General features: G+C 39.6%; 2 protein-coding genes across 6 annotated transcripts in view; both read right to left on the bottom strand.

Annotated features, from left to right (window-relative positions):
- Window positions 1–11,457, bottom strand: part of tmem94 (transmembrane protein 94) — a 49,202-nt gene extending 37,745 nt beyond the window's left edge. For 2 of the 5 annotated variants that reach the window (XM_049563048.1, XM_049563051.1), the window contains exons 1-2: window positions 11,343–11,457; window positions 7,926–8,344 (exon numbers count right to left, since the gene is read on the bottom strand). In XM_049563048.1, the coding sequence (XP_049419005.1) occupies window positions 7,926–7,949 (24 nt within the window). In that variant the 5' untranslated portion in view covers window positions 7,950–8,344; window positions 11,343–11,457. Of the gene's footprint in view, window positions 1–1,949; window positions 2,154–7,925; window positions 8,345–11,342 lie in introns of those variants that run through there. The other 3 variants (XM_049563050.1, XM_049563053.1, XM_049563049.1) reach the window with 2 other exon arrangements.
- Window positions 11,458–18,810: 7,353 nt separating this feature from the next.
- Window positions 18,811–25,653, bottom strand: part of myo15b (myosin XVB) — a 77,017-nt gene continuing 70,174 nt past the window's right edge. Inside the window, exons 61-67 of the mRNA XM_049564338.1 lie at window positions 25,556–25,652; window positions 24,919–25,067; window positions 24,670–24,800; window positions 22,351–22,484; window positions 22,117–22,250; window positions 21,313–21,453; window positions 18,811–19,392 (exon numbers count right to left, since the gene is read on the bottom strand). Of these exons, the coding sequence (XP_049420295.1) occupies window positions 19,306–19,392; window positions 21,313–21,453; window positions 22,117–22,250; window positions 22,351–22,484; window positions 24,670–24,800; window positions 24,919–25,067; window positions 25,556–25,652 (873 nt within the window). The 3' untranslated portion in view covers window positions 18,811–19,305. The remainder of the gene's footprint in view (window positions 19,393–21,312; window positions 21,454–22,116; window positions 22,251–22,350; window positions 22,485–24,669; window positions 24,801–24,918; window positions 25,068–25,555; window position 25,653) is intronic.

The following is a 25,653-nucleotide window of genomic DNA, read 5'->3' as shown; positions in this document are numbered from 1 at the left end:
ATCCAGATCAATTGGCGACAAAATAAAAACCTGACGAATTTCTTTACAATCCATTATACAGATCTTGTTATCAGTCACTTCATATAGTGAGGAATAATATTATTACTATTTTTCTATTCTATTCTATTCTATTATCTTAGATGTAATTATTGCATGTTTCCTTCAGGGCCGGAAGGGTTGAAACGTGTTGGTATGTGTTCAGTGTTTCCCACAGAATTAGAATCTATACCCCCCCAAAATCTAATTTGGGAGGTTTTTGTGGCTCCGTGAATGCAGCACACTCGGAACTCCTCAGCAGCAGTTTGTGGAGTTTTAATCGCGTAGTGGATAACAGATCGGTCGATCCAATCAGATCAGATCCATGGAGGAGCAGCTGCTGCAGAAGCAAACTTGAAGACCCAGTGCAATTAACAATCGAGTTTCACTCATCTTTGTTGGTCTGTGCCCGGAGTATGCCCCGCACTGCAAGCCTAAATGGGCACTTTTGTCAAGTCATGTTGACAAACCACATAGGCCTATCAGCTGTGTGCTTGAGATCAGACTAGAGACGTAACATCTGAAAAGATGGGGAAGTACTTCCTGAATTTGTAATGTTACTTTCTAAAACAGAAAACACACGTTTTACATTGTGATATTTACTGGAAATGACATAAAATATAGACAACAGCAAGTAATCTAGCTTGTTATTATCGATGGTCATTTCCAGCTTTCCAGAAACTTTCAGCTCCCTGGCAAACTCCCTAAAGTGCTGTTGGCTATATTTTAGGTTATTTCCAGTAAATATCACAATATAAAATGTGTGTTTTCTGTTTCAAAAAGTAGCGTTACAAATGTAGGAAGAAAGCAAGTACTCACCCATCTTTTAAATAGTTACACCTCTAGTCTGATCTCAAGTACACAGCTGATAAGCCTTCATGGTTTGGTGACATGACGTGACATATTCAACGTATTCAGTGTGGACAGAGAGCTCTGAGGTTATGTGATGCAACGTTATAATCGTCAACCGCTCATTTACTGTCAGGACATTATGTTCCAACTCAGGAGCGACTGCTGAGTCATGTGCGTAAAATTCAGTATACCTGTCCGGGTCTAATATCAGACCAGTTGTAAAAATTTTACACTGGCTCAAACCTTGCACTTGTCACTGTCTCTTTTTACCCAGTCGTCCAATAACGGTGGAGGAGGGGTGGGACAAATAGCCTGCCACACACAACTAATGCAACAACAATGGAGGAGAAATGTTAATATGCTGTAGGCCATGTGAAAATATATCAAAATCATTAACTCACACAAACCAGTACTTTGTGTTCCAGGCGGATCATCATAAAAATTTAATTTAATGAACAAATTTCTGACATTGCGACATGCCTACATCCTACTACATAAGAAAAGAAAAGAATGTGATTATAATAGAGAGGGAAACAGTGTCATGTGTAATGTTAGTGGGAAAGCAACCTTTCCCACTCTCCATGTCACTGTGAGGATGTGTGTGTCTGCAAAGGACTGCACATACGCAAACAGAAAGACTTACACAAATATGAAAACTCACACGAACACACACACACAGGGTTCAGCTTTCAGGCTCTACATCCCACACAGGCAAGCTATAAATAACTTCCCATTTCCCCAGAGTAACAAAGCCTCAACAAAAATCCTCCAGACAGACGTAAGCACGCAGAGACAGCCTTAGTAAAGCAGAGCATGCCTACAACCTGGGAAGGATCTAGATTGACCATGGATGCCCACTAACAAATCAAGAGCATTACATCAACGTGCAAACACTAGTACTGACAGTAAAAGCTTTGCCATATCTGACAGACACTGTCACTCACCCAAACAAGCAACTGACAGGATTGTTACATTTGTTTAGCCTTCACTGAGGAGACTGTGTTCCACTACAGACAGACAGACAGACAGACAGACAGACAGAAACGAGCAAGACAACTTACACTGCTCTTCTTCCTGAGGAAGATCCCCTCTCTTATCTTCAACACCATGACGGCCCTGCTCTGCCTGCTCTGCTTCACTAAAATCTGTATCACTGCTGCTGAGCTACAAGGGCAATATCCAACGACAGCCGAGCTACGTGATGAGAATCATTACGTTTCAGAAACTAGTTGTCAAGATGTGAATGAAGTCCTAACCGGAGCCTGCTCATGTCTACAGTCAGGAGAGAACTGGAGATGCTGCAAAACCTCACCCAAATTTCCCTCGTCACTGAGCTGCAGACAACAGAGCCCAGCATCAGAACACGCTGCCAGCTGGACTTTCATTCAAAAACACCAAGTCTGGGTGCCTTTCTGGCATGAACCGAGCCTCATTCAGTTCAATTCAGTTCAGCAGCTGGCTGGGAAACTAAGCAACAAAACCCCGACTACAGAGAGGGAAAGGGTGGGCTGAGAGAGGCCAGACATAGTGGGGAGGGGGGGCTCTTTTGATGTGAGGAACAATGCCGGTCAGCCCTGTATAACCCTGGTTACCCTATTTTTCACTCTTGCCGGCTGTGCATATTTTGCAATGATGCAGGGATGCACACAGAGAAGCTATAGAGAGAAATGGTAGAGAAGGAACAACAAAAAAAATCCCAACCACAATTAGAATTGGAATTAAGCCAACATGGACAGGAAGTCTTTTGAGTGTTCATAAAAGTACTAATCATAACATCTACAGCTTCATGGCAACAGGGCAACGCTGCACAAACTGCAGCCTTTAAAATGATCAACAATGAATCCATAACTCTCTCAACAAAAACAAAACATTCTAAACCTCATGAAGGGAGGATTTATTATAAAACTGTTGTATTAGACAACGTTAGTTTTAGCTAGGCATAGTTTTAAAAAAGCATAGCCAGCATTTATTCGGTCACAATTTAATTATAATAAATCCTTTTTTCCCCCTCATATTGACACCTCCAGTAGTTTTTTCCAGGAGGGATAAAATGTGTGTACTGGGTGATGCTGTGATTTGATTAGGGCAAAATCTGTGTGAACGGCAGGCACTTAAAATAAAAACTTACTAATAAATAAGAACTTAAAATGATGAAAAATATACATTAGAGGCCTGTTTTTTCTGACCAACATACTTAAACCCAAAGATATTCAATTTACTATAACATAAGGCAAAGACAAAAAGCCAGTTGAAACTTTTGAGAAGCTGGAACCAATTAAGGTCAGTATTTTTGAGCCTGAACCCTGTTTCCCATGTTTTTGTGTCGAAGCGACTAACTTCTTTGTTAAAGTATAAGATCTTTTTTCCAGCACCAGAACCAGCCTCAAAATCTCTACTGCCAGACTGTATTTAAATAAACAGTCATTAGATCATTGTAAAATACGCTTGATTTAAAGTTGACGGAAAAAAGTAACCCTCCATCTTGGCCCGTCCTTCCACTGTTTCAACCACAGACTGTAATAAAGATGGCCAACATATCAACTCCCAAAACATGAAGCCAAAACTTGTCGTTCGCCCCTGGTGGCCGGCTGCAGCACAGGTCATAAACCCCACCCGCTCCACGTTCGCAGACGGGACATGGGCAAAACTAAAACGCCAATAAATTTTTAGGTAGTTCTTATCACACTGATGATTGTTCAAGTGTTCGTTTTTCTAATAAGTTTGGGTTTAATCAGTAATTTGATGCTATAAAAAAGGGGGTTTAGTTGACAGGGACCATGTACAGAAAAGGTTCTATGCCAGAGTTAGCTGAATAGCTAATTTGCATCTGTGGTTTAATGTCATGATTGACAGGTGTGTTTGCCAAACAGTGCTTCACGATCAATGGCACTGCTCCCGATTGTTTGGTGGCAGCAGATGGGACATGGATCAAACTAAAAACTCAATGTACACATCAAATAATTTTTTTCCAAAGATAGCTTCTATCATTTTAGGTAGTTCTTTTCACTCTGATGTTGGTGTTTATTTTTCTGATAAGTCTGCTTATAACTAGAATGTTGATGTTAAAAAGCAAGGGGGATTAGGCTCATGACTAGTATAGTGATAGTTAAGTGTGCCAATCAGTGTGCTTGCTATCAATGGCGCTGTTCACGATTGGCAGGGCAGGTAAATGTGCAGGAACTAGATACCAGCAGAGATTGCTACTGCGTAGACACTGGCTCTAGATGACTTCATCAGCGAAAGATGGCAGCAGCCATATCCAGGAGATTTTGTCTCCATTTTTGTGCAGAGGGAGTGAGTGAAGAGGCTTCATCTTTTTTTATACCTATATACATTCTGTGGTTTGAACAATTACCAACTCTGGTTTGGTTGAAATAAACTCTTAACGGGCACAGTATCGCAAAATTTTACATGACAGTATTGTACTGATACACCACGCCGAGTACAGATATTTTTATCATATAAATGATTGACATCATGATGACTTAAATATGGTGATAGTATAATAAAATTTGGCCTCTGGTGATTTCCACCCCAACTATACATGTTGAAGTTTAAATAACTTAAGTCTGGCAGGTTTCACAATGGTGATTTTGGGGCTGTTTCTAACAAAATGGATCTTTCTCTTTAAAAATGGTCTCTCTATGAAGGGGTCCTTTCCATAATGTTATCAGACACTTAGAATAACAACATGAGTCTGTCAGTGACAAGAACACTTTTAGTGTACTAAACTGACGGTGCGAACATGCCACGAGTGGTTAAACTGCAGCCTGTTTCATTGCTACAAGCTGCAGCACTCTCCCTCAGTACTGAAAAAATTGTTTTAAATTGTTCCCATTAGACACTTAGACAAAACATGGGAAAATACCAACTTATCCTTTAATAATTGGCTATAACAGATTATATAGGAATATAGTATATATTGCCTGACACATAATGAGAGTAGAAATCAAATTTCAGTTCAACAAGAAGAAAGAGGTAATAAACAGATGCTTCTCCAGAACTTGCCTGAGTATATACTGAAAGCAACTCTCAAACAATCACCATGCAATCAATAGACGATCTTTTAAAACTATTAGTGTGTATCACAGCTTGTCAGTTTGGGGTTATCAGAAAAGTAGTAAATCATGATACAGTGTCAGAGTCTTCTCTCTAACCCAGCAAACAAGAACCACTTGAAGGCATCGTTAGTCCAATGCTTTTCCAATTAAATTACAAGAACAGTTGTTCTTCACGCTTCAATTACAAACTATTCAAAATGTATCACTTATCCATCTCACCATAAATACAAATATGAATTCAAACTGGTACATTCACTGTGTCAATCAACACCATGTTATGTACATCATATGTGTAAAAAGAAAGGTCGACTCTACCTCTAAGACTTCTAGGACATTCATGTGTCCTTTAAAGGGAGGGCAGCTACATGCTTCTGACTGTACCCTTATGAGGTAATGATTATATAACACAACACAGCACACATAGGTGGGAACACTGAGATAGAAGAGGTAGAAAGCGTTTCTTTGAGCCTCTTGAGCAATAGGTCAGCAGCGGGCACGTTTTTGTTCCCACTGCTCAGTTGTGAAATGCCTCTCCTACACATCTATGTTTAACTTAACAGGTTTGATCATTTGACCCTTCAGATGGCTTTAACTGCAATGACTGAAAGTGATCAACGACAGTGAGAATTCAAGTGGGAAAGTCGATATGAAAGAATGTGAAGTGATGCTGTTTTTCACAATGTGGGCCAAAAAAAGTAGGGCTGTCAGGGTTAGCGCGTTAATCGCACTGCAATTAAGGTCCATACTTAACAGGTTTTGGTTTTTTTTAAGTCATGTTAATCGCATGCTTTTATGTTGTCCCTTTGACACACCCCAGTCAAGCCCCTGCAGCAGCCTCCTGCTTCCTGTGCAACAGTGACAGGAAATAATGACACCACTGCGTTTTTGAATGGCTCCTTTTTTTGGAAAACTCCCAGACAGCTCAGTTGACCAGTCAAAAGTAATATACACTTTATGTTAAACCAAATTAAAATATCACAGATGTACTTAAAGTTTGAGCTACCACTTACAAGCTAAGTACACAGCTGCAGCTGATCAAACCGATGTCAACAGGCAACCCCATCGCCAAAGCCCGCAATTCACTATTTTCTAAATCAGAGAAGGTAACTACAGCATTTGCTCAATGGGTGGGAAATGAGTGCAGGCCAGTCAACATCGTGGAAGATGTCGGCAACCCAACAACCATCACATCGACCCTGCCTGGCTGTGCTCTCTCAGTCTCTGCCCGCTGCCTTGACACTGCCCTCTCTCTCTTGTGCTGCGTGTGTGAGACAGAGTCACTTGTATGTTTGAGGTGAGTGTTAATGAGTGAGGTGAATCAATGGTGCATTGCTGGTCTTCATGGTAGTCGTAGGCTTGTCTATCGTGGGACTGTGAGGCAGCACCTGGATGTGTTTATAGAAATGCAGCCTGACGGTATAGACATTACATTCATCAGATGTATAAAACGCAGACAAATTCATCTGTGGTGTAGGTTATATGTGGGCCGGGGCATTGAGGGTAGGCTAATTTTCAATACCACAGAAAATCTTCCTCTTTTTTACAGCCCAGTGTTGGCAGGTATGAAGATCACACTGTTATAGCTAACAGAAGTGAACTGTAAAGGAAGTTACATTGCAAAATTTGGTCCATAATCAGTGACACTGACAGGACATTTGAAAGGACATTTCCCCGACTTTCAACTAGCTTTGTATCATAACAATGTGGGTGATGTGTGTAAATTAACTGTGGTAAACTTCCCTCCGTCTAGTACCTAGATCTCCTCACCCCAGCCACTCTTCGGCTGTTGCTTGAACGACAGGCTGTACTTCCTCATTTTCATATAGCTCACCACCCATGCTGCCACCACTGACAGAGACCTGCCTCTCTCTTCCCCTCTCAAACTCAGACGAAACTCTGATCAAACCCTAAAACTAGGCAATGCTAATAAAATATAAACAAAGATTCTGTTACTGCACTGCCCCTTTCTCGCCTAAAATGTTCTTTAGAAACATATTTTAGTGCCCTCTTTTGTGAACAGGAAGTACGCACCATACTGTTTCCTGCACAGTGAAAACGGCAGCTGAAAATAATGAGCTCAAACAGTAAACCTAGACAACACTGATCAAATAGAAACCAAGACTCTGTTACTGCATTGTCTATTTCTCGCCTAAAATGTTTTCAGAAACATGTTTTAGCTGACTGTATTATGAGATTGTTTGTTGCCAGTCAGCAGCCATTGTGTCAAACAGACATGTTCACATAATGTCACCCACCAGTGGAAGCCTTTATTGGTCCATTGTAATGATGTCTTTCTACTTCATAAACAGCTCAGTTTTATGAAAAGACCATCTTTCCAGTGGTGAGATACTTCTCAAACAATGCAGGTCTTTGGTGTCCATCAGTGTATGTGTCTCACAGTGGAATCTAAGACCATTTCCGGTGGACAATTAGGTTTTTCTCTCACGTGGGTCAAACTGTATAACCTATGAAATGGTCAATAGTCTTGTTTTGTCCAACTAACAGATCAAAGCCTTTGGGACTGGGAAAACACACTTTAGTGGACACAGGGTCTGACAATATTCAATTTAATGCCACATATGACAAAAACAGCTGAAAAAAAAATATAAAAAACAACTCATCAATTATTAGAATAGTTTTCAATTCATATTCTCTTTATGAACCGACTTATTTTTGCAGCTCTACTTTCATGATTGTCAGCGCTCAATGCCAGTGTCCCAAATCACAATGTAAAGGGGCCTTTAGGCAATATTCCTGTTTACACAACTGCTCTTTCAGAAATTAAGCTAATGTTTCCCTGAAGAGTACCACAAAAAACTCGGGCATGAACCTCTGCTAGGAGACACCGCAGCATAGCTAAGCACTTCCCTCAGAGCAGTCTAAATCCCAGGGGTCCTATCTGCTCAGTAAACAGCTCTCCACCTCAGGGACAGTTAGATAGCATAGGCAGATGCTGAGCTAAGCCACCAAACTCACCTGCTTCTTATCCTGCTGCTCCATGGCAACCACAGCCACTCAACATGCTCCGCTCCTCAACCAGCCAACGGCACCCAGCAGAGCCTTGTCAGTGCTGCTCTGCAATGTCCGAATGTGGACGCCGCACACCGAAGGTTCTCGGCCGGATTGTTCTCAGCCCGCTGGCTGCGGAAGCTGCAGATGAAGTAATTCAAATTTGGACGGAGGAAGATGTAGAAGGCAGGCAGGTGTAGCCTTGGTCCCCCACCTGGCAACACCTCCTGCCCCGCCTCTTCTGCCAGTGTGGCAGGAGGCACGCCCACACCTGCAGGGACCAGCAGAGAGAAGCGGGTAACTGTGGGATTTGGGGTTTTGTATGGAGATTTAATTGCTGCTCAGGTGCAGCACAGGGATCCTCTTCTTAACATTCATGTAGAGGTCTGTAGATGAATGACAAAGTACAAGAATCAGTTAAAAAGCAAGTCAAACTGGAATGACACATAGTTGACCTACACTGCACAAATGTAGACCAGGTTAAATTCAGACATTAGTTTTTAAAAACCATCATGGTTGGCAGGCTTTGCTATTTCCACATTAGTTCAAGCTGCGTGGTTAGCTTCAATGCTCATGTTGTATGGTGTTGGGGCTACAGCAAAGGCACCCAGATGTTAGCATAATAGCTCTATTGAAAAGCAGACCAAGGCCCTGAATCTACTGACACCAGGCTCACCACTCACTCTGACCACATAAGCAGCTTCCTCTGGCACAAAAACCCAAATGAACTCCAGAGTCAGCAGTCTCCATTGGCAAACAGTTGACAGCGCTCAGCCAAACAGAAGAGAAAAGAGCCAGACAAACTGAAAGGTGAGAGGGGGTACTGACTATAAAGTAAGACTGTTCGAGTAAGATTAAACCCAATACACACAGAAGTGGAGGTAGTGCAAAGTCAAACAGGATTCAAGTGTCTGAGTAGGTCATGACAGTGTGATAGCAGGACTCTCAAACTGAAGCAGATAAATAGAACTCAGCTGTGATTCATTTTGTTAATGAGGCCTGTGCTTTTCCTACTGTGACATGTCAAAATGTTTTCAGTAAAAGGGCCAATCAAGGTTTTAAAGTCACCTGAAGTGACATGCTCACTGACAGGAAATGGCATAACTTTCAGTTCGGGATGCTTCTTATCTTCAGCTTAATTCTCCCTTTACCTGGAATACCTGAACCTGGAATAACTATGTGGTGCCAAAGCAGGTGTTTCCAGTTCTGACAACAAATGTTACCGCTACTACTATCCCTGTTTAGAACTGCCACCCAATTACTGCGTGGGTGAGATACAATCCCAAATAAGTCTACTACTAGCTAAGTAAATATAGCGAGTTAATCCTCGTCAGACGAGCTGAACGACTTTAAATTGATTTCTACACTTTCACCCTGCAGGCCGCAGTGCTGGGAGAAAGTGTAGAAGTTGCCTTTAGCTGATGTCAGAAATGTGATACATCATTTAAAATTGTGGCATTGAAGTTTAAGGGGAGCTATGCCTTTTTTCAAAATTCATACATGTTTTTCCCCTGGTCTATGACAATAGACAGGGTTTTTTGTACTTTTAAGTAAGTAAAATGTATTTATATTGGTTAGCGTTTTTCACAGACAAAGGTAACAAAGTGCTTTTAAAGGGCAGGTAACAATATCAAAGAATAAAACACAGAAGATAAAGTGACTATCCGGAACACGTAATTAAAAGTGCAAAACTGTTTGGACAATACATAATTTAAAAAAACAGTACATAACAAGAATACCCAAAATAATGAAAATACAGAGCAAATGCATACAGTTTACCCAAATGCCTTTCTAAACAGGTGTGACTTAAGCTGGCTTTTAAAAGAAACCATAGACTCAGCAGACTGTCAGAGTGCAGGCTGAGCATTTTAATTTAAATATGGTTGCAGAGTGCACAAGAGTGCATAAAAAAGTAGGGATGCCTGATAATGGATTTTTGTCGATATCCGATATGCAGATATTTTCAAACTCATTTTGGCCAATTGCCGATGCTGATACCAATAAATGCACATATGTTTTCCACCCAATTGCAGAGAGCATCAAGTCTGTCCTGTAGTGGCACTGACATGTCATTATGCCTACTCTTATTGTGATAGCCCTTGTAGCAGATGCAGACATAAAATACATTACTTTTCAAATTGTACACTGGGCAAAAAAACTACTTAAACTCAGGTCACTCATGCCATACTTATTTTTATGAAACATTTTCAATGAAAATCTTTAACGGGCTTGGATGATGGTCTTTCTAAGACAGTCCTGACAATAGCCAAAACCAGGGCAAATCTGACCTATTAAAACTAACTGAAGTTGCATAATTAAAACGTCATCTCACTGGCCTGTGAGATCAGCAAAAATGTTAATTTTAGGCTGATTCTGATATTTCTTTCTAAAGCTGTAATCTGCCAATTCCTATTAAAAAAAAACTTAAATAGAGCTTGTTGATCAAAATAGGTGCCAGGGGAGGGCCCTGATCTCGGTGGCACCGCTGCCTTTGGCCCCTGGCCTCCTGTCATTTTTCAAAAGTCACCCATGGGCAAAGTAAGTTGAGTATCCCTGTCATAGTGTATAAAATCTGGAGCAGCTCCATAGACAATGAATGGTGAAAGATGTTCTACATGACACTGACAGCACCCAGGGTAATGTTCTGAGTTAATGGGTACATTTTCTGTTTCAGAGCTGAGAACACTACCATAAGAATAAAGCTCATTTAGATAACAAAGAAAACAACATTCGGTCTCCCATTCATCTGTATCATCTATAGAGCAGCTCCAGACTTTATATTTGATGACATCACAGGTTTGAACCTCGCCTCTGGTTTCTGGCTTTGAGAGAGAGTAGCTCATGTTGACCAATATTGATTGAACTTTACTGGGCCAGAGAAATAACATATTTAATTCTGAATTTAGGTGGTGTTCCCCTTTAGTTGATAATGTTCATGCACTGACGTTAGGCTAAAATTACAAGATTTCAACTGCTCACACTGACTAAACAGCCCACTAATTAACGTTACGTTGTTACTGTGTATGAAATTACAAGTGGAGCAAAACATCAACGCTGAAGTTGCCTCAAAGGTCTGAAACGACAGCTCTTGCCGCCTGGGTGTGACGTCTTTAAGTCTGTATCCATAATTTGACAACATATCGTAAAACATGTTTGCTATGAGTGGAACCTCAATGCTAAAAACATTTAGCGTTAAAGAGTTTGTTAGCGTCCTCTCCATACAGAATGCCTGGCACGCCGGCTAACGTTAGACGTCCTCTTTCCTTGATGTGAAAGGCATATGCTAACACAACAGAGGATTCGACCTAACTTGACTTTACGCTGTTGCAGTATTTTCTGTAACAACCCAGCCAGTAAATGTACAGTATTGGTCTGCAAACTCACCCCGTAATTTTAAGGTCGTCGTTGTTATCCTTTTAAAATTACGATTTTCTCTCAGATACAAATGCACTTCTGAGCCTTTACAGTACCGCAGCAGCCATGTTGGGGAGCGTTTTGCATGGAAGAAGGAATGATGTGTTGTAATTGGTCGGTGCCAGAGCAGTCTATCCTCTGATTTGCTGAGACCAAAACATAGTTAATGTTCTATTTTGAAATAGGAAACCTCAAAGCTTTACCTCGGAGACGCTACCAATTCATGACACTCAAAGTCGTATTGAGTTAAAAACAGATATTACGACAATAACCAAATGATGATATAATGAAATAAAATAATAATTATGAGCACTACCATAACAAATAATTACAGGTTAGAACTTTAAACCTGTCATATACAGCAAAGTAGGTGTCAGGTTGTCACAGTCTGTTAATCTCCCACATTTTGTCACGTCACCGTACAACATTTCACCAACGTTTTATAGCATGAACAATTAAAACTGTTACCATGAACAGAAAGTATGCGATGATGTTATGTTTAGTATGTGATGAGCGTTTAATGCTAGTAATCTTGTTCAACCTGTTTTGTTTTTTTATTGTCCCATTTCACCTGAATGCAGCACTACAAGTAAAAAGTGTATGAGTCAAGATAAGAAAATATACTGTTTCTAGTCACTGTCACATTTGTACTTTTACTGAATATATTGATTCCAGGACTTTTGCTTCTATTTGAGTACTTTAACACAACTGTATTGCTATTTTGATTCAAGTAAAAGGTCTGAATATGTCTTCCAACATTACTTATTGTGGAATACTGCCCAAATCTGCAGGGAGGAAAGGTAAAGAGCACGAGTTAATGTATTCTAGACTGACAAAATCCGGTTTTTAACCAGCTTCCTTACTTTTTAACAGCAAGTTAAAATGTACGGGAGTAAATCCTATTCAAAGGAAATGAAAATAAACTGCAGCTTTGAAGTCTCTGTGTTTGACAGGGACTGCAGGCAGTTGATACTGTCAGCCTCTATGTGGCACAACTCCAGAGAGCACTCACTGCTGCTGCATAGAAAACTGGAGGGGGAGGCAGTAGTTCCCAGGAGGGTGCAAACAAACTGCTGACACTGTGATGCCCTTGAGACTCACAATTTGAAAATATTTGAATACCTACTCATATTTGACTATTACAACAAATGTGTTGCATTAAACAGGCGCGATATACAACACGTACAATATGCATTATATTTGAATATGAAATTCCCATCTATTTTGTCCTGGGTCTGTTTTTCATGGTTTGGACTAGGGGACTATTATTTCGCTACAACATGCAATTTGTGTGCTGTCAACAGTTTGTATTTGTGGTTCAGCATGACAATGCCCCATGTACAAAGCCAGCTTGATGTTAAAGAAATTGACCTGGCCTGTACAGAGCCTTTATCAATCAGTCAATCAATCAAACTTTATTTGTATAGCACTTTTCATACATCGCAAAGTAACACAAAGTGCTTCACATATTCAGAACAAAAAAGCATTAAGCGTTGAAGTCATTAAAAACGGGAACACGGGGAACGCAGGGAACTCAGGAAACGCCATCATAACTCTTAAAAATCTGCGAAGAGGAAACACCAGAGGTAAAATTAAAATTTAAAAATACATAAAAGAATAGAGTAAAAATATAAAAATATATAAAAGGAAAGAGTACTATAGAATAAAGTGAGTAAAACCAGAGATATTAGGAGTAAAAGAGTTAAAGTAATGAAGTAAAACAGACATAAAATGTGGGTTATGAAGAAGAGACAATAAAATAGGCTAAGATAGAAGATAAAAGGCAGATTAATAAACAAGTAAAATTCAGTTGAAAGCCAAATTAAAAAGGTAGGTTTTAAGTTTGCCTTTAAAAATATCAACACTCTCTGCTGCCTTCAGGTCCTCAGGAAGGCTGTTCCAGAAACGAGGACCATAATAATAAAAAGATGCCTCTCCGTAGGTTTTTATCCAGGCTTAGGGAATAATTAAAAGGCCACTACCAGACGACCTGAGGGTTCTAGAGGGTTCATAGGATATAAAAGCAAATCAGATAAATAGGAAGGACTAAGACCATTAAGAGCTTTGTAAACCAATAAAAAGATCTTAAAATCAATTCTAAAACAAACGGGTAGCCAGTGCAGAGACTTTAAAATGGGAGTAATGTGTGTTCTCTTTCTGGTCTTCATCAGCACACCTGCGGCTGAGTTCTGAATTAACTGTAACTGAGATATATTCTTTTTTGGGAGACCAGAGAGCAGGGCATTGCAGTAGTAATAAGAGTGTGAATTATCTTCTCTGTACTGGCTTGAGAGAGAAACAACGGTCCTCTTGAGGGTCGCGGGGGGGCTGGAGCCTATCCCAGCTGACATTGGGCGAGAGGCAGGGTACACCCTGGATAGGTCGCCAGACTATCGCAGGGCTGACACATAGAGACAAACAACCATTCACGCTCACATTCACACCTACGGACAATTTAGAGTTATCAGTTAACCTAGTCCCCAGTCTGCATGTCTTTGGACTGTGGGAGGAAGCCGAAGTGCCCGGAGAGAACCCACGCTGACACGGGGAGAACATGCAAACACCGCACAGAAGGGCTCCCACGCCTGGGATTGAACCGGCAACCCTCTTGCTGTGAGGCAACAGTGCTAACCACCACACCACCATGCCACCATGCTGCCCTTCTGGCAGTATTTTTTAAATGATAAAATGCAGTCTTGGTGACATTTCTAAGGTGGGGTTCAAAACTTAGATTTGAATCAAAGATGACTCCCAAGTTTTTCACCTGTTGACAGTGCCAGTGCATGCAATCTCTCGTTGAGTTTCTCTCTCTGGGCTTCAGTACCAATGACCAAAATTTCAGATTTGTCCTGGTTGAGCTGTAGAAAATTCTTAGCCATTCATGATTTAATATCTAAGATACAGTTAAAAAGGGCATCTATTGGCCCTGGGGTTATCAGGAGACACGGCAATACAAAGCTGTGTGTCATCTGCATAGCTGTGGAAATTGATGCCGTGCCTCCTGATGATGATTCCCAGTGGCAAAATATAAAGATTAAAAAGAGTAGGACCTAAAATGGAACCTTGAGGAACCCCACAGTTCATTTTGTAGCTTTTGGACATGTAGCTTTTACAAAAAATACTCTGTCGCTAAGATAAGATTTAACAGTACCAGAGATGCCAATGACACTGTGGAGTCTGTCTAGAAGGACTGAGTGGTCTACCGCATCGAATGCTGCACTTATGTCAAGTAGTAATAATATGGAAGGACTTTTCATATCCATATTGCACCTGAGGTCATTAACAATTTTAACCAGTGCCATCTCTGTACTGTGATTAGTCCAGAAACCGGATTGATATTTTTCGTAAATATTGTGAGTGCTCATAAAATCATGTAACTGGTTAAAAATTAGTTTCTCTAAAATTTTGCTTAAAAAGGTAAATTGGATATTGGTCTGTAGTTATTAAGTACAGAAGCATCCAGATTTTTTCTCTTCAAAAGTGGTTTAATTATAGCAGTCTTAAGAGCTGTTGGAAAGACACCCATCTGAAGTGAATAATTTACCATGTTCAGCAAGTTTTCTTTTAAAAAGCTATAAAATGATTTAAAAGGATGTGGGGATTGGATCTAAAATACAGGTTGCTGGTTTTAATTGAGAAACAACCTTTGCAAGCATCTCAGCATCAACCAGGACAAATCTCTCTACTGTTTCGTCATGTAAAAACAAAGGTTCTTGGATATTAAAACTCACAGAATGAGACTGAGGTAGATTTGATCTGAAAGAGTCTATTTTACTTCTGAAGTGGACTGCAAATTCTTCACACTTTGAGTTTGTAGACATACTGCCAGGCTTTGTAAAAACAGGGTTAATTAGATGGCCAATGGTTGAAAAGAGGATCTTGGGGTTGTTTTTTACCTCAACCCCATTCAATACTTCATCTGGAACACAACTGATTACCCAACATCAGTGTTTGACCTCCCTGATGCTTGTCTTGATGGGAGTAAATCCCTGCAGCAGGTTCAACACCTGGTGGAAAGCCTGAAATCATACATATTATATTACAAACTTCCCACCCACCCCTTATCATGATTACAGTTATTACTGTGCACATCCTGTGAAATATATACAAACCACACAAAAATACAACACACCAGCAACACCCTTTTTTACTTTCTTTTGTCATTTTTACATTGTATTTAAAAATATTAGTCCCACCCTCCTCATTTTACCTTCACCTCATTATGTATCAGTACTATAATTTTGAGTACATGTATAGCCCCTGGATCGCCAACTATTTTGATCTATTGCACTCCCCTGTACTGTTCCTCCACACACTCACACCTACACACACACTTGAAATCCTACGCAACAGCTTGCACTGCATTCTCTCTAATACACCCCCATTTACAACTACAAACGTGAATGGTTGTTGTAGAACCTTATATCGATGACGCACTAACTTTTAATGTTGGTTTAGTAAAAGTGAGAAACCTGTGATCCTTTTATCATTTCCATTTCTATCAGCAGATAGTTTATTAAAGATGTGGAACCCTTGCCTTTATATAATGACTTACTAATATTTAAAACTGCTTTATTAATAAATAGTATCACACAACTATACTATTATAACATGGTAATAAGGGACAGTTCACCCCCAAATCAAAACTACATATTTTTCCTCAAAGCTGTAGTGCTATTTATCAATCTAGATTGTTTTGTTGTGAGTTGCAGAGTGTTGGAGATATTGGTCGTAGAGATGTCTGTCTTCTCTCCAATGTAATGGAACTAGATGACACTCAGCTTGTGGTGCTCAAAGTGCCAAAGAATACATATGAAAAACTGAACATCAATATCCCTTTCCAGTAATCATGACCCAGTTACTCAAGATAATCCACAGACCTTGTTGTCAGGGGCGTAAATATAGACAGTGCAGGCAGTGCGGTTGCACTGGGGCCCATGGGGTGGAGGGGCCCGACTGCCACCTGGAAATACGCCCGTATTCAAAGAAGAACTTACATTAAAACAAAAATGGTGCTATTTTCCATACATGCCCTAAATAAGGCAAACCCATCTCCATCATGGTTTTCTGGTTTTGTAAAACAGTGTCAATCTATAACAAATTATAAACTCATTTTACATAAACTATTAAAAAACTATAATTTACCGATAAAAAACTATCAAGTTAAACTAATAATTTCCTATTTTCTTTTGTAGATTTGTCTTATACAGATATGTAATGATGATTGCTGTGTAATATGTATGTTAATGTGTCCAGTATCAAGTCTGCAAGTGGATGTAACGTAAAAGTGGCAGTATGACACACTGTTACTAAAATATACACCTAAAACTGTGTGTGTGTGTGTGTGTGTGTGTGTGTGTGTGTGCTAACTTGTAACTAGGGCATAATAGGTCCCCTCATAATAGCGTGCACTGGGGCCCATTGTAACTACCTTACGCCACTGCTTGTTGTGAACAGTTTCATGAGGGAACTATTTTCTTTTCTACCGAACCACACCTGCCAGCCATATCACCTTGCAGAAGGAATCACACATCTACTCACTGGTGAGAGGCTCATGCTCATGACAGCGCGAGATGTGAACATTAATGGCGTCCTCTGCTGCTTTGAGCACCACGAGCCCAGTGCCATCTAGTTCTATTACATTGGAGAGAAGGCAGACATCTCTATGGTGGATATCTCCAACACTTGGCAACTCACACCAAATAGATATAGCATGCAAGTAAGAGAAAAAATATGTAGTTTTGATTTGGGGTGAGTTTTCCCTTTCATGTATAGGCTATGGACATTTAATAATAGACTCATTAACCTTTACCTAAGCCATTGGTTACAACTTAAACTAGTAGTCTTGCACTTGATTTTGACTGTGGTAGTCTTGACTCTAAATACCCACAAACACACACAGGCAATCACTGTTCTGTAACCTTCAGGCTGCGTCCCTGCAGTCACTATATGCGTCAGTAGAAAGTGAGGTCAGGTTGCCTGGCTGCCTCCACTGTGTAATTTCACTCGCTGTATAAATCAATACCTGTCAGCCCTGGCTGGACCTGCTTTCCAACTATGATGAATGTTCTTCATAGTGGGCTTTAATATGAGTCCTGTTTTTGGGATCCAGTGACAGATGGGGTCTGGCCCACACAGAATAACATGGGTAGAATTTTAATCGGTGTGAAATATTATATTCTATATAATCAACTTGAGGTTTGCTCTGTGTTCTTGAAAGTTAAATATTAAATGTGTACCAAAGTGATTTGAATCTCAAGTTACCTTAATATTACATTGTGTCTTACAATCCACATCATGGATTCATTGTGTCATTAGTGTCCTGACTACATCTACCCAAATAATAACAGTTAAATAAAAATAAATAGAATCAATCAAGGTCAAATTGAACATATTAATTACTTGATTTTTGATCAGTGAGTCCTAACCTGATTTAAAGCCATCTCTTGAAACGTTCTTTAACAAGCTTTATTAGTTAATATATGGTCAGAAAAGTTACATAATGAAATGGAATTATGGATAACAGATCACATAATGTTTTATTTTAGTAACAAGTGGTCACCCCAAGGCCCTTAGATTACAAGTTCACTTTTTTTTTTTTTTAAGTCTGCGTAAAAACAAGTAGCCACAAGCAAGCATAACAGGCAGACGGTGCTGGGAACTGATGGACAGCAGGCAGAGGAAGTGGCTTAGGGGAGTAAATTAAATTGTCCGCATGAACGTGGATGGAGCTGCAGGAATCAGAGTTGAGGATGAGGGTTATCTTTAAATTTTTGGAAAATAATCTTCTGAGAACCTCCAAGGAATGTACCCCAGAGGTTGTGTAAAGGCGTTTAAAAGGAAAACTTTCTAAAAACCTTCAGGGACATACTCAGATGTTCTATTAAGTTTTGTTTTTTTTATTCAAACCTATTATTCTAAGAACCTTTAGGTAATGTACCCAGGGGTTCTCAAAGGGTTTATTTTCATTTTTTTTCCCAAACATAGCCTTCTAATAACCTTCAGGAAACCTCCAGAAGATTGGATTAGTATTTACTTTCTTCTGTGACAAACCTCTATTGGCCCAAACAAAGGGGCAGCAAGCTCATTTTCTACCCATATTATTTCCATTATTCCAATGTTTAGCCAGTCAGTCATACTATTTGGTAACATCAGCCCTCCTAAATTCCTGGCAGTGTATAATTTGTGTATGTTTATTCTGGGTTTCTCCCCATTCCACAGAAAATCCCTAATTAACTGATTAAACTGTTTGAAATGGAGGAATGCTGACTGGCTGCAGCTGACCATTTATGGATTCAAGCATTGAGTCACCATCTTGAACTTTAGGCTCAGTGCTTCTTTTAAGTTGTGAGAGAGGAGCTCATAATCTATTTAATATTGAAACCTTTCTTGTACTTGTGGAAGTGTCCTTGTGTAAAAATATATAAAAAATAACTCATCAGATTAAATAATCAACATATTTTTTAATGCTTATAAATTATTCACTTATATAACATGACATCATCAAAACATAAACTTCCAATACTGATTAACAAACTTTACATTTCAGCGATTATGTCATAGAATTTTAATGCACAAAAAGAATCACTTTAAGGCATTGGTTTATTCACATAATAATAATGATGAGTAAATGACTTGAATCTTTCCTGCATTCATTTCTGTTCTTTGATCAGATGAGTAATTATGTCAGCTCATTTCCTCTCAGATAACATAACACCGCAGAGACGTTCAGCAATGTGTGTGCATATGCATGTTTCTATTCAGTCTATTTTATCGGTGACACACGATCCATGAAGTTACACAGAGAAAAAGATAAATTAACAAAAAATGGTAAACACAAAGTTGGTTAAAGAAGACAGTGATCAGCAAAAAACGTCAATATTGTGTGTGTGTGTGTGTGTGTGTGTGTGTGTCTGTCTGTCTGTCTGTCTGTCTACTGGCGACTTGAAATGGAGCTGGTGACTGATGGCCGGATCAGCTCTTCTATTATCAGAGCAAGGATGTGGCACAACTCCTTAGCCTGAAAGAGAGATCAACAGATTCAATCAGACATGGCTGCATAAATCTCCAGGACTATTTCCAAAACATGTTTGACAAGAGCATTTAAGATTCTACGATACACCAGAATTCACAGTATCGAACTGTAATAACCCAACCCTGGTGTCTTGTTAACAGCACCTCACTTTAACATGGATTGGGGTCCACCAGGCCTCACTGCTGTTTGTGTAAAAATCATAATAAATGCAAAATTCAGTTTAAAAACTGGGATTGCACGTTTGAGAAAGAAGACAAAATGATCAGGAAATGACCATAAAGCCCAGACAATTAACCAGATAAGGTTATCTTTCATGTTTTATGAGCTTTACATGAACAGCAGTCAACATTTCACCTACAGTTGTAAGGAACATTCATGTCACAGGAATTTGGGAATCTCAGTTATTTCTGTTCTTTTTCTATGATAGCTTGATTGGGAAATGTACTTTGTTAAAAACACTGGTTGCATTAAAGAATTTGTCGTGGGTCTTTTTGCAAGTATGACTGGATGTCACAGGTGAAAAATATAGCCTACATACAAGTCTGTGTTACAAGTATTTCAGTTCAGTTTCAGTTCAGTTCTGTTGGGACAAAAACTTTTAGCCTGGCTTTTATTTCATCACTAATGTTTTTCTCACTCATATTTTCTGTTTGTTGTCATTGGCTTCTATCTATTTTCATCTGATGAATTTTATTGGTTATTGGTTTTATTATTACATGTTCATTGTATTTTATTTCTGATGTGCATTTACCTAAAATTGTTTCATTTTACACACATTTTTATATTGTCCGAAGAGTGGTTTAAGATCCAGTCTAAATTCTACCTGAAGCTTGTTGAGGACCACAAAAAGCAAATGATTATGGCGAAGGGCTAAGATATATGTAACAAAAGTCTAGCAGTGCTTTATGTTTTTTCTTTTACTTATCTAATTTTGTTTTATTGGCATTCATTCATTTTCCATAACTGCTTATCCTGTTGGGGGTCGCAGGGGGCTGGAGCCTATCCCAGCTGACATTGGGTGAGAGGTGGGGTACACCCTGGACAGGTTGCCAGACTATCACCTGGCTGACACATAGATACGGACAATTCATGCTTACATTCACAATCTAAAGTCATCAGTTAACCTAACCTGCATGTCTATGGACTGTGGGAGGAAGCCGGAGTACACGTAGAAAACCCACACTAACACAAGGAGAACATGCAAACTCCGCACAGAGGGGCTCCCCACCCTGGGGTTCAAACCCCCCACCCCGGGTTTGAACCAGGAACCATCTTGCTGTGAAGCGACAATGCTAACCACTGCACCTCTGGGCCACCCTTTTATTATAAAAGTATAATAAAGACGTATAATTAATTTGTTGTTAAAGAAACCATATTTATGAATGTATTTTTGTGAAAAAGAAAGTGTGTTTCAAATTATTCTGTTGCAAAAGTTGAACAAACAGCTATATACAGTATAGAGATACTGGATGGATGGATGGATGGATGGATGGATAGATAGATAGATAGATAGATAGATAGATAGATAGAAAAACAAAAAGAACTTGATGTCGCCAATATGTAATGTACCAATAACCAGTGCAAGAACTGGTGGATCACACCATATCTAATTCATAAATTCATTTTTCAACTGCTCATCATGGATTTCATTTGTTCTTGTTTTTGTAAAATATTCATTTTGAGTGACTGAAACTTTGTTGTACAACGCTACAGAGAAATTAGGATCAGCATTAAGATTTGGATCATATCATTATGAGAGTTTCTCTCATGTCTTGACCACATTACTTTAACAGAGTGAATCCAGTACAAAAAGCAGACCCAGATTGTTAAAAAAAAAAAAACAAAACAAAAAACCCCCCCCTGAATTTTCCTGTCAGTGCTACACAACATAAATATCTTTGGTACCTCTTTGAGATGAATGGTGACTTTTTTGGGTCGGCTTGGATTGCCATAGTCGATATCCATAGATGGCACTTTGCTTTGTTTCTTGGGGCGGATGGTGCGCATGGACTGCACATCTGCCAGAGGAATCAGAAACACTCGCTCCTGCAGGAGAAAGAAACATAAATCTTCAGATGGCTGACACTGGCTTTTATTAACAACTGCTGCTTCTGCTTCATTTCAGCTGCTGCAGTGTTTTTAGTATTAGCGGAGAGATTTGGGTCCAAACTCAGGCCAAATGCTGCTTCAGACTGTAGCTTTGCCAACCTGACAAGAGGGGGTTTCTGCAGGACTGACTGACTGGCTAAAGAAAAGATTAAAGTCCCTGAATATTTTAAAGGGACAGTATAAGAAAAAGGACAAAATATATTACTCCTAAACCTATTCTGGATTCATCCTACATAGGAAATACAGTGCAAGAAAATATGACTGCATGCATGGTGAAAATGTCTGATTTTATTCTGCACTAATATTCATTAATGATACATATGTTTAAACAAGGTTAAATTTGAATATTATGACAAACAAACAAAAATGGCAAACACCATAGTTCTCGTTAAAAAAAAATTAACTGGATCAAACCCGAGTATACTCAGTAAAACAGGCACACAGATTTGAACTTGGACCAGCACAAATAAAAAAGACAGGACTCTTTAATACTGATAAAATAACGTCTTTATCCCCATACAATTTGCTCAGACACACGCGGTGATATACAACATAATGATTCTTAAAGGAGTGTTTTAGTACTGTGGCTGCTCAAAGTACCTGTGTTTTGGGGTGAAGGAACAGCACCCCCTCCTGGCTAATGTTGACCATGCATGGGGAGGGACAGCCGCGTTGACTGACCTTCTTGGCCAAGAAAGTGCTGGAGCCAAACAGAGGCAGGGTGCTCAGGAACTCTGAAAGATAGTGTTCAGACAATATGATTATTATCAGGAGAGGAGAGGAGAGGAGAGGAGAGGAGAGGAGAGGAGAGGAGAGGAGATACTACCCCCTCACCAATGAATTGTATTTTGGCGTCTTGAGGGCTGAGGGAGTGCATGGCAGCTATCTGGCCCAGACAGAAGGAGTGGATCTCTTCGACTTTACTGCTGAGCCCGTCCTGTGGGGGCAGGTACTCCTTAATCTCTGGCCTTGGAGAGAAATACAATACACAGACTTACAATTAGAGGACACTGAGAGTTAAGCCTACTAGTCAACTTTGGTGTTTAGTGATGACAACATAGAGACCAAAATAATGCATATGTAACCAAATGACTGTTGGTGATGGTAGTTAAAGGAGATGATCAGGATACTGTGATATGAGTGCACACTGAAAAGAATTGGCCAGTCAGTGCTGCCAGGTACAATGGAGTTAATCTATGCAATGCTATGCACTGAACAATTTTGGGGACTAACTAGTTACATGTTACAGTTACGTAATCATATTACAAAATAAATGTAATTGTAATGAGTCACAGTTACTGAGAAGAAAAAAAATGTAATTAAATTACAGTTACTAATCAAAAGACCCAACTTGTCCCTCTAACCTCTAACCGTAACCCCACTCCTCTAACCCTTAACCCCAATCCCTCATACCCACCACCCCTTTGGCCTAGCTGTAAAAGGATATTCCAACAATTTATAACTGGACTTCATAATCCATACTCACAGTATGTGAAGGAGAGATACTGCAGGTCCCTCCTTCCTGCTGCTGTCAGACTATATAACCAACACTGCTCCCAGTAGACCACACACACTAAAACCATGGACAATCAATCATATGTATATGCCAACTGTGAAATATCTACACAATACGTGCAATAATTCAAATTCTGCCATTCAGCCCATCTATTTATTATCTTGCTTTTATTTTTTACTGCTTGCAAGCAATCACTCAGGTGCAATCTCAGTACATGCTAAACTGTGTGATATCGGTACTTCAATCAGTCAATAATGTGAAATCAGCCATTCAGCCTGACTGTATGACTGTACCTGATTGTATTTTGCGTCTTTTTGCTGCTTGCTTATTATATTGCTTTGTGTTTTTATATTGTTTGCTTATTATATTGCTCTTTGTTTTGTTTCTTTTTATTGATACATACTTGTATATTGCTAATCTTTTGTTTTCTACTGATGCTTCCTGTTTGCACTATCCCTCTGCTGCTGTAATGTTACAAATTTACCTGCTGTGGGAAGAATAAAGCATAATCCATCATAATCCATTTTATTGTATCGTATCGTATTGTATCGCATCATATCGTATTGCACTGCATTGCACCGGATCACGTCATATAGTACCGTACCGTATTGTAAAAAAAACACCCCTACCAATACCTCTAAAACTGAGTAATTAAGATTTATCTCATTTGTTTAATTCATACACAAACACAAATGTAAACAATAGTTTTAGCGGTTTAACTAATTGACTAAGTTATCAGTTGACTTCACGTTGGCACTTGCCCTCAGGGGGAATCCCCACCGCCATCATAAGAGTTGCTCCATATGTCTTAAAAACTGAACCTTGAGAAACGTGAGATTGACCCTCGGAGGTCTGTTACCCACGGTGCATTGCAGTTGTGCATATAATGCAATAAAATACATCAATGGTTAGGTAGTTTTCATGGATTCTACATAAAATTCCAGTTATTTACTACTGAAAAATTAAATAATAAATAAAAATAAAACTCAACAAATTCACTATCTGGCATACTTTTCAGTTCACTTTTAAAATGTATCTTATAGATCTGTAAAGGTAGATTAATATATGTATAGGTTCACTAGTTAGCATATAGTTTCTTAAGAAAACCTTGTTGATAACTTTTACTAGATAAAGTCATATAAACTGCTGCAGTTTATTTTATTCCTAACATTATTTGTAAACATATAGAAAATGTGTTGTTTTGCAAGATATCATAAGCCTATGGTTATAATAGTTATGCTAATCATGGTACACTTTCTGTCTGCTCTCCATGTGGCCTCCGTGAGATCTATGCTTTTGCATAATACCAAAGGCTGAGGGGAAGTGACTGAGGGGAAGTGGAAGTCTTGATGTTGGATGAGGTTGCCAGGTTGGATACAATTGTACCTGAATGGAGACCAAACCCTGTGCTTAACACCTGTACCTGGCAACCCACACCATAGCCAGAAATGCTGCTGTTCATTAAGAAATAGTTTCAGTGTGTCTCCTCCTAATATTACTGTTGTTTTGTGTATCTTATATCTCAGTGGTATGTTTGTGTGAGATTATTTTCTGTTGAGCTGTCCAGTCTCCGTAAATATTACATTCCTGATGAGTACTGTTTTATTGTGACAGTCAGTGTGGGATGTGACACTCACAGTGAGGGCTGATCGTTCAGTCCCTGAGCCAGATGCTGCAGGGCTGACAGCTCTGCTATCTGCTGGACTGATGAGGAACCACCCGGAGCTGGAGCAAAAATCAGCCGCCCACTCAGGTAGTCACCCAGGAGCTACACACACACATACACGCACAAATTATACAATTATAGATAACAATAAGATGGACACTGGACCAGTGGCTAGAAATGTCCTACTGCTGCTCCTGATGTTGTGAACTGATGCTCTCACCTGCTGGTAGTGGAACTCCACATAGAGGTCACTGTTAAAGGACAGAGGGCTTCTCCATATCACTCTTCGCAGGGAAAAGGAGATGGAGCCATCATCCAGCAGGAAGTCGAACAGATACTCCTCACTATGGAGTGGACGCACCATCCCATCTGATAGAGAAGGAGTAGAGGAGTAAGGAGGAAGTGAAGGAGGCTGATCTGTTAATCGGTCACTTTAAATGGACTCTGGTGGGGTAAGTGATCGCGATTTTGGGGCTGTTTCTGGGCATACAAAAAAAAGATCTCACTCTTTAACAAAAAGGTCTATGTCTGTAGGGATCCTTTCTATGATGTTGTCAGACACTTAGAATAACAATCTGAGCCTGTCAGTGGCAAAAACAAGAACCCTTAGCGGACTAAACCGCTAAGGGCTCCTGTAAAACAAACTATACAAGGAAAAATAGTAGAAAAGGCAGATGAGGCAGAAGACATGTAAATTCAAAACTTATTATTGTATTTAACTCAGGGTATTAGCTTCTTACAACTAGCTGAACAAAGCTGTTTTGAACTAAAACCCAAAGACTGACTCACATCTGCAAGTTAATGTGCAAGTCTAGCTGTAAATTCTGTATCAATTAGGAACTGTAGCAGTGATTTACCGTGACTTCGGATGGCAAAGATGGAGAACTCTCTGATTTCTGTGAGATCTGAGATTCCCATTTCTTTACAGAGCTCTGTTACCACCTCTGCTGCCAAC

Source organism: Epinephelus fuscoguttatus, linkage group LG20 (assembly GCF_011397635.1).
Source record: "Epinephelus fuscoguttatus linkage group LG20, E.fuscoguttatus.final_Chr_v1".
Lineage (NCBI taxonomy): Eukaryota > Metazoa > Chordata > Actinopteri > Perciformes > Serranidae > Epinephelus > Epinephelus fuscoguttatus.
Note: the sequence above shows the minus strand (reverse complement) of the source record. Positions and strands in the feature narration are given on the sequence as shown.